The sequence below is a fragment of the Anneissia japonica genome, unplaced genomic scaffold (assembly GCF_011630105.1).
Source record: "Anneissia japonica isolate Jap-2015-1 unplaced genomic scaffold, ASM1163010v1 scaffold2003_len1103335_cov173, whole genome shotgun sequence".
Taxonomy (NCBI): domain Eukaryota; kingdom Metazoa; phylum Echinodermata; class Crinoidea; order Comatulida; family Comatulidae; genus Anneissia; species Anneissia japonica.
In genome coordinates, this window is record NW_022758706.1 from 964,984 (window position 1) to 974,264 (window position 9,281).

General features: G+C 34.3%; 1 protein-coding gene across 1 annotated transcript in view; it reads right to left on the bottom strand.

The window, feature by feature from the left end:
* Positions 1-1,130: 1,130 nt before the first annotated feature.
* Positions 1,131-9,281, bottom strand: part of LOC117125373 (fibrillin-2-like) — an 80,792-nt gene continuing 72,641 nt past the window's right edge. The window contains exons 31-40 of the mRNA XM_033271864.1: positions 8,506-8,631; positions 7,677-7,802; positions 6,409-6,537; positions 5,554-5,691; positions 4,672-4,797; positions 4,029-4,169; positions 3,610-3,732; positions 2,985-3,170; positions 1,979-2,089; positions 1,131-1,354 (exon numbers count right to left, since the gene is read on the bottom strand). Coding sequence (XP_033127755.1) covers positions 1,131-1,354; positions 1,979-2,089; positions 2,985-3,170; positions 3,610-3,732; positions 4,029-4,169; positions 4,672-4,797; positions 5,554-5,691; positions 6,409-6,537; positions 7,677-7,802; positions 8,506-8,631 — 1,430 coding nt within the window. The remainder of the gene's footprint in view (positions 1,355-1,978; positions 2,090-2,984; positions 3,171-3,609; positions 3,733-4,028; positions 4,170-4,671; positions 4,798-5,553; positions 5,692-6,408; positions 6,538-7,676; positions 7,803-8,505; positions 8,632-9,281) is intronic.

Consider the following 9,281-nt stretch of genomic DNA (forward strand, 5'->3'; position numbering starts at 1 on the left):
CCTTCTTTAACAAAGCCTTCTTTGCAATCACACCTATATCCATTAGGTAAGTCAAAACACACCCCATTCAAACAGACTCCCTGTATCTGACACTCATTTACTGTCTGTGTCAGAGCTGCTGTTGAAGCTACAAAACAAAATAATATCAAACAAATTAAATACAATCAAACATTCATACTACCCTGGTTTGTTGTTTTTTTGGTCTCCCTTAGCCCTAAAGATGAGATTTTTAGGTCCATACACAGTAGCATGACATAGGGCCCGTTTATACAACACACCAATATCCGCATTCTCAGCCCGCCAAAGTTATGTGTGTAGTATAAACGCCGTCGGATTGCGTGTAATTACATTACCATCTGGCAAAGAGGCTACTTGACGAACCGGCCAAATTTGGCCGGTTCGCGACCTTGCGAAGCCTACTTGGCACCCTCAGGCTATTGTTTGACCTCTCGTAAACACAGCGAGCGGTAATTAATCAACTGGATGGGGTGGCTCTAACAAGACAGTTTATTCGCTGCATTTTCAAGCGTTGCTGGATAGATTCCGAGAAATCAATAACTGATAAAAATGCTTACTGGTATCGCGGGGCGTTTGAAATATTACATAATAGCTGTCTCTTATACACATCTAGATGTGTATAAGAGACCATCTAGGGGTTATCTATATAGACATTGACATGAAAGGTCATACATACTTGAACCCTTCAGTGGGCAAGGGTCACAGATATCCCCCCAGCTGACCCCCTGTCTCTTATACACATCTAGATGTGTATAAGAGACAGATCTTTCTATGCCCCACAATGCAATACTTATGTAAAAAAAGTAAAATTATTTAAATTAATTAATTACAATAACTATCACAATTCTGATCTATCAATAATTGAATTATATTTTGGTATTTTTTCTTTTTAATTGTTTTTAAAATTTGTTCCTAATTGTTTCATTTCAGTACTTCATGTTCGATTACCAATTAAGTTCTGAATACATGTCTCTGAACTCTCAGAATATATTCAATATTTTGATCTGTAAGTCAAGGTCAGAATTTGAATTGTCAAATATAATCAAGGGCTGGAATCTGAACCTCTGGTTTTGAATGACTTGATAAATAGATAGCGCCCTCTACAGTATATTTCACTGTTTCCTAGGTCTGCATCGTTTCTTCTTATTTAACTTATATCCGTCGTTACAAATACAAGTATATGAGTTATTTCTGTTCACACATTGGCCATTTGGACAAAGATTCGTACTATGACTTTCACAGTAGCCTATCGATGCATCCCTAGACGGTGCACTTGTTGATACAGGATTTAGCGTTGGATTATCAGTTGCTGTAGGAAGCGTTGGAATATCAGTTGCTGTAGGAAGTTAGACATAAAAAATTATACCATCAAATATTCTGTATTATCAAAGTAGTTGTGCAGCTAATGGCTTGTTTATACTTCAACGATAACCATAAAAAAGCTAAAAAGCTATTGTTCATATAGAAAATAAAAGAAATAAGAAGTTTTTACGCTAGAACGATTCGATAACGATTTATTAGTTATGCTATAACAACATATTTTGACAAATCAAATCAGATGATGTCATAATCATGGAAAAACATTAAAATCATAGTAGTAGCAACAATTTTATCGTTTTTCCATGATTATGACGTCATCTGATTTGATTTGTTAAAATATTTTGTTATCGTATACATGATAAATTGTTATTGAATCGTCCTAGTGTAAAAACTATATAAGAACAATCGCTTTTTAGCTTTTTTATCGTTATTGTTGAAGTATAAACAGGCTTAATTCTGCTTTACCGATTTTCAGTGGGGTAGCTACGGGGAGCGTTCATCCCCTGTAAGAAGCTTACGCTTGAACGCCCCCTCTGGAAATGTGGTGAGAAAAAAATGAACACTTTTAAGTAGTTGAAAGTTACTCCTGAATCCTGATATTCAAAATGTATAACAGTATAACTAAAAATAATGTACATACTTGTATTTACTAATGGCGGAGCACTGTCCTTCTCAACGAGTCCTGTTAACCCGTAGAATTCTGCATAAGCATCCAATCCACTCGGGACTTGGCAAATGATATTATAACTAACTGCAAGACACAACAATCCCATATCATGTTAATGTCATTGTTCTAATTAAATTGATGGTGGAACCTAGCAAATCTACAGTTACATAGACTTGGAGGCATAAAGTGTGTGTTTACGCATGTGTATGAGGACGAAGGGTGCGTTCTGGCGAGTTTTTTGTGGAGTCTAACACGGTATCAATCCGGAAACGGCCATTTCCGGTCATCACCCGAATGGGTGGTATAATGCGGACTGTCTGCTGATATCTGCTGATAATTGAACGCTGCAAATTGCAGTGTTTTGGAGGAGCAAAAGTGGCATGCTTTAGCAGCAAGGAGCATTTTTTATCACTTAATCCCTTTTTGATTGCTCTTTTATTGTTTCAACACGCGCCAGAAGTAAAGTCTGTTTAAATTTTCATGGTCCCTTCTTCTTTTACAGTTTAATTCCAAAAACAAAACTGAAAAGCTCAATAAAATTAATTATTTCTACGGAGGGCTAACATAGAATCCAGATGGTGACGCAAGGGTCCAGGAAAACTTGATAAAGCCCTCATTTGCATAATACCTTAGGTCTTATGTCAGAGGTTAATGGTTTTTTGAAAGCTGAGTTCTGCACGAACCGGTAGACCACCCGCGGATACAATACAGGTAAGAACCCTATGTAAATTTTTCCTGTTCTCACCCGAACACACCCAAAGAGGTGGGGTATTTGATTTTATTATTTGTTTTAGGCCCAAAATATGTCACACAGAAAACTTTCCTAAACCAAACATACAGATAGGATGCTCTACAAAAACTAAGTCGCATTATGAGGCTTAGGCAGTGGAGTTGTTTCTGGTTGCCAGAAAGAAATCATGTTACTGAGACTCATCTAGGGGTTATCTATATAGACATTGACATGAAAGGTCATACATACTTGAACCCTTCAGTGGGCAAGGGTCACAGATATCCCCCCAGCTGACCCCACTCCCACAGCAACATTCTGTGTACGTCTGTGATGATCCCTGTGAATCTCGGCAGTTGGAAGATGACCAACAGGACCCTCGACGCTCCTCATGAGTGGAGCCACTCATACCAGGTCCACCTGGTTGACCAATAAATTCTGTAGTGTAAAAAATATGAATATTTATGAGTATATTAATTTTATCAATTGCAACATGTTAATATAAAGATATAATCAAGGATAAAATATTAATGATTTTTTTCACCCTCTCACTATGAATATTAATGAGTACATTAATATATTAATAGCAGGTCCACCTGGTTGGCAAGTAATTTCTGTAGTGTAACAAATATGAATAGTCATGAGTATATTAATTTTATTAATTGCAACATATTAATATAAAGATATAACCAAGAATAAAATATTAATGATTTTTTTCTCTATGAATATTAATGAGTACATTAATATATTAATGAATATTCATTTGCTGATGGTTATTGTTACAAATATAGGTATATCATCTAGGATAAAATGTTAGCCTTCATTTCCTGACAAATTTTCACAAGTATAATACAAATATTAATGACCTTCTCCTTACCTATACATCTTCGTTGTGTACTGTCTAATTGCAAAGGGGGTGTGCACTCACACCAGAATGTCCCAAGACCATTAACACACGTCCCAAACTGACAAATTTCCGCATTTTCGCACTCGTTCACATCTAGAAAAATATTTAATTATTATCATTCCATTTGATTCATAAAAAGAGACAATGTCTTCCTTTTCTGGCAAGAAGAGGAAGCCTAACCACAATGATAATTTAAAAATACTGATCTAAATGGAAATTTGTTGAGCAAGGTATTAAAATTCCCGGGTCTTCATGGAGAGAGTTTCTGTGGGCCAAATTGTGCTTTTGACCACAATATTAACGACTGACAATGAAAATATCGTTATCTGGACAGCTTGTCGTGGCGTCTGACGACAGAGTAGGTCATCATTCAATAATTTAAACCTTACCTTTACATTCGTCACCTTCTTTAACAAAGCCTTCTTTGCAATCACACCTATATCCATTAGGTAAGTCAAAACACACCCCATTCAAACAGACTCCCTGTATCTGACACTCATTTACTGTCTGTGTCAGAGCTGCTGTTGAAGCTACAAAACAAAATCATATCAAACAAATGAAATACAATCAAACATTCATACTATGTGTCTATGCACAGTAGCATGACATATGAGACCTTTTATGGGGTAGAAAGTTGTAGGATTAAGTTTTGTATAAGTATAATTTAAACTTGGCTTTAAATATTATTTTTCAGGCTTATTTTCATTACAATGTGAAGTATGCATTATATAAATATAAATTTATTATTATTATTATTTTATAACTACTCATTATATTTATATATATTATTCAACATAAAAATTGGTATACATTTGTTTTAATTCTACAGTTTTATTATTTGTTTAAACTGTCTGATATATATTATACATGATATATTTTCAATACATAATCATTACAATTATGTACATTCAACAGAAAATTTGGTATATTTTTGTTCTGATTCTACGATTTCATTATCGATACATAATTGTTAGAATGTCAACAAAAAAATTATGCAGTGAAAATTGATTGATTATTTTGACTTGCATTTACAAATATTTTCCGAGCTCTGGAAGGAGAAACCAGGAGGACATTCACAGGTAAAATCTCTAATTCCACGGACGACACATGTACCATTCCCACATATTTCCGGAAATAATGTACAGGAATGAAGATTTTCTGAAACAAAATGTTACAAAAAGCATCATCAATGGTTCAGCTATTTTATTTGTGACACCTGTATGAATAAAAATGTATGTTGCAAATAAGTTTGTTAACATTTTGAAGTGATGTGTGTTACAAAGATATTTTCTCAGGTGTTGGGTTGAGCTGGATCTTATAATAACAAGATAGAGTTCACCGCGATCTCTGCTTGCTAATTTTGTAACAACGCAGTGTAAGACGCCCCTTCCCGCAATTACATTTACTTTTGAACTTTGACGTCTATGATCTACATGCAAATTCTGGAACAAAAGCCATAGTAACAACTAGGATGGCCTCCCTCACTAACAATTACTTTTTATGCTTCATTTTACTAAACATTGATGCTTCTATTTGTTACTTGTAGAATCGCGATAAGCACTATTTTGTAATTATAAGATCTTTGTTGTATATTTATCTAGTTCACCTCAACTACAGTATAAGTATAAATCATTACAGGGTACTTCTCTTCACATGTTGGATGGTGTGTGTACATAATAGGCAAGAAAATTGCAAGCTTATATGTTTACCAAAACTGGTGGGTCTGTGAATTCAATCTATTGAACATATATAAGATTGGCAAAGTTAATATTTTGACTATTTGACTAAAATTGACTAGAACACAAGGAGCTTATGATTTGCTGAATTAAGGCAAGTTTACTGTAAATCTTTACCAAAATATGCAAGACTACGTATCTAGTCACAATTTTAAAATACTCTCAATTATGAACTTACTAACACATATCCTAGAGGTAATATCATATTCCTGATCCATAGGGCAGATGCAAGTTATAAGACCATCGGAGGCCGCACACGTAGCACCGGCACCACACGCATCTGGTATTTGTGTACACGCATCATATGGTTCTTCCTCTGTAAGATACACATTACAAAAATTAATTAGTAGTCTATGAGAGAGATACTTACCTGGATAAACAGACTAACTCCCACAACAAAAATAGAACTGTCCATCCATCCAAACACGCATATAGTACGTCCTCATTTCCTTTGTCTTCATACACAAAAACTGAATATTCTTCTCTGGGCTGATTCGGCTTATTCCAGCCATGAGCCTTACAATGGTGCGTCGCCCTTTCACTCACCCATTTAATTTTGAACTTTGACATCTCTAATCTACATGCAAGTTCAGGAACAAAAGCCATAGTAACAACTAGGACGCCCTCTCTCAATTACAATTACTTTTTAGGCTTCGTTATACTAAACACTGATGCTTCTATTTGTTGCTTGTACAAAATCATCATGGGTGAGTGTACTTAAAGTCTTATTTATGGGCTTTAGATCAGTATTTATTTGTCTTAACCATGTGTATTTTGGCCATCCTCTGTTTCCAATTGCTTTTCTCAGGTGTTTTCTTTTTAATTGAATATGCAATTATAGATTCCAAATATTTAATGACATACAAATCAAATACATTTATAAAAATGGTATAAGTAAATTTATTTAAATGTATTCATTGTTCTACAACTGCCAAGTTTAAGGGCTTTCCCAAAAACTGTTTAGTATTTTACTCAACATCTTCTCTGCTCGTTGTCTCAAGAGACACTTGAGTGTCAGTGTATACTGACTCACCTTTACAAACCTGATCATTGGTATCATAGAATGAGTACTCAGGACAAAGACAACGATGTCCATGTATAGTATCTTGACATGTGGCATTACCACCACATATACCTGGTACTTTATCACAAATACTAGCTCCTGAAAAAAAATAAATCAATAAATTGTTTAATAATAGTAATAATGAAAAGTTGCTTTGCATCGGTATCCATCTTGAAAGATGGTCATGGCGCATCAACAGTGCACTTCAAAAGCTTAAACTACCCAAAACTAAAATTTTTTAAATTTAATTTTAAAAAATAAGCAATGCGATGGTCAGTTATTTCAAATTGAGTACTGGCCCAGGTAACGAAAATAGCATCACACCACCCTGGGTGCACACAGGCACGGTACAACCCATCCTTTGGCAATATATCTTTCAACTCTACAGCCAACCCCTATTAAGGGGACAGGGACACTTTTTGAGTGTGCAAAATGGTCAAATCAATACAATTCCCCCTATTAAGGGGACACTTTTTTATTATATCAAAACAACTACAGTAGTCACAAAATAAGAAAAAAATTATTCAAATTTATATTTTCACATCTTTTGAGCAATCAACATCAAACCAGATTTTTTCCACCCTCAGAATGGGCATTGGATGCCTAGTGAATGTGTTACTTCGTATACATCTTGTCAATTTTGACCATTAACCATGGTGATTTCTTGTTTTATGTATTTTGGTATAGGATTCTAATCTATCCAAACAGCCTGCACCCTGATTTCTAAGTTGGTAACATCTATTAATAGTATTCTATCTTGTGCATCCTAGGAGGTTCAATATTTATAAAAAGAACATTTGGTCATTAACGTTGCACTCGAATACAGAAACAATATCGGGAACATACACATATTTTGTAGTTTTAATTACATATCTGTTAATTTCATATCTTAAATGACTTATTTTTTGCATTGCAAATTATTGTTATAAATTAGATATAATTATACTGTAACTCAATCTTAGGTCAATTAAAATAAAATTATAAAGAATCTTTGTCATCATTATACGAAAACATGCCAAAAACTTCAAAAGGGAGTAATTTCACATCTGGTTAGTGTCCCCTGAATAGGGTACCCCTATTTAGGAGACACCCCTATTAAGGGGACACTTTTTTTGGTCCCGAATGTGTTCCTTTAATAGGGGTTCTACTGTATAGCCACCTTCAATATCATCATTACAAATATCTTTCATATTACTGTACTGGTTTTAAAATCATAAACCACAATATCAAGCTCTCACTTATGCATGATTTGGTGTCATATTCAAAATCATATCCAATGTTACAGCGACACTGGTATCCATCAACCAGATCAACACAAGTTCCATTGCCACAAATCTCTGGATACAGAAAACACTCATTAGATGCTGAAAAAAAAGCAAAATGTTTTAGTAATACATTTGTTACTAAGAAAAAAATGAATTAGTTGGTGCGTTTATTGGCTATGACACTGTTCTAGAGGGTAGCACACTTATCTATAATATTATAATCTGTAATAATAGTATTTTTTTTTTTTTTATTTGTTTAATGATCAAATATGATTGGCTTTCAGGTATAACAGTTAGAGAATTACACTAGTTAGTATATTTGTAGGGTTGTATACAGCATATTTGTCCCAGCTGAGACTACATGGGGATCCATCATCATCTCTGAACTGGTGTCACTGGGATTTCTCCCCTACTACAAACTTATCTCCCTTTGGAGTTTGTATAGAGAATCAAACAGAGTGAGTGCAAACTTCACTTTTAGTACAGCGTAAGTGAGGAGTAGGCAAATACACTTGTGATGGAGGGCAAGGTCCCTCTGAAACCAAGCACAACTTTGAATGGAAAATATGCAGAAGTGATAATACATACATCGTGCATTATACGTTGTCAGGTAATTCATTATTTGCAAATTCTTATCACTGTGCTTCTGCCTGTTTGATTGACTTGCCACAAGTGAATCTCCGTCCATGTAAAGAACTCAAATTCTTCTCTGTATACATTTCTACAGTGGCATAACATATCTAGAATTTCTCAACACCAAAATAATTTTTAAAAGTGAAAATTATTTTGATGTAAAACTTACCGACACATACGTTGGAGATTGTGTCAAACTCGTAGTGTTCTGGGCATACACATACTATCTTTCCATTTTCGTCTAAGCAGGTGGCATTTCCGCATGTGTATGGATACAACTTGCACAGACCAATTCCTAGATCACACAAACAATAAAAAAGTACAGATATACATATTTTAGGCCCGAGGCTACTAACAAACATTAGGTGCTGTACAATGAATATACATGTATTGTATTAACCAATCATAAGAACATACGAGCTAATGGAAGAGATATTATATTTGTTTTTTGTTAAAATTCAACTTAAATAAGTTGATAACTTTCAAATATTCTTGAAACTGAAAATCAAACAAATGAATTTTTTCATATCAAATATATTTCACATCCACAAGCAAATAGTGCACTCACTATTTACTTGATGGAATGGTGCTCAATGCACTGTCTCTAAGGAATGGAGTTGTATTTTTGTGATGAGAAAAACCTTGATTTGAACCCAGGAGCCTTAGAATAGAAGGTGAGACAGGTGTGTTGTAGCCATTTTATTCATTCATTCAAACTTCATTTAAACTTGAGTAATAAAATATTTCCAGTACAATATAATATACTATTTCCTACCATAGGGGGAAACAATAACAATGGAAAGCGTTAGAAGTAACACCTTAAGGTGAAAACACTGCTGCTAAGGGGAAATTTTAATGACGTTAAGGAGAAATCTAGACAAAGGATTTTTCTCCCTATGTGTGAGTTAGTATGTTATATATATATATATATATATCTATATATAT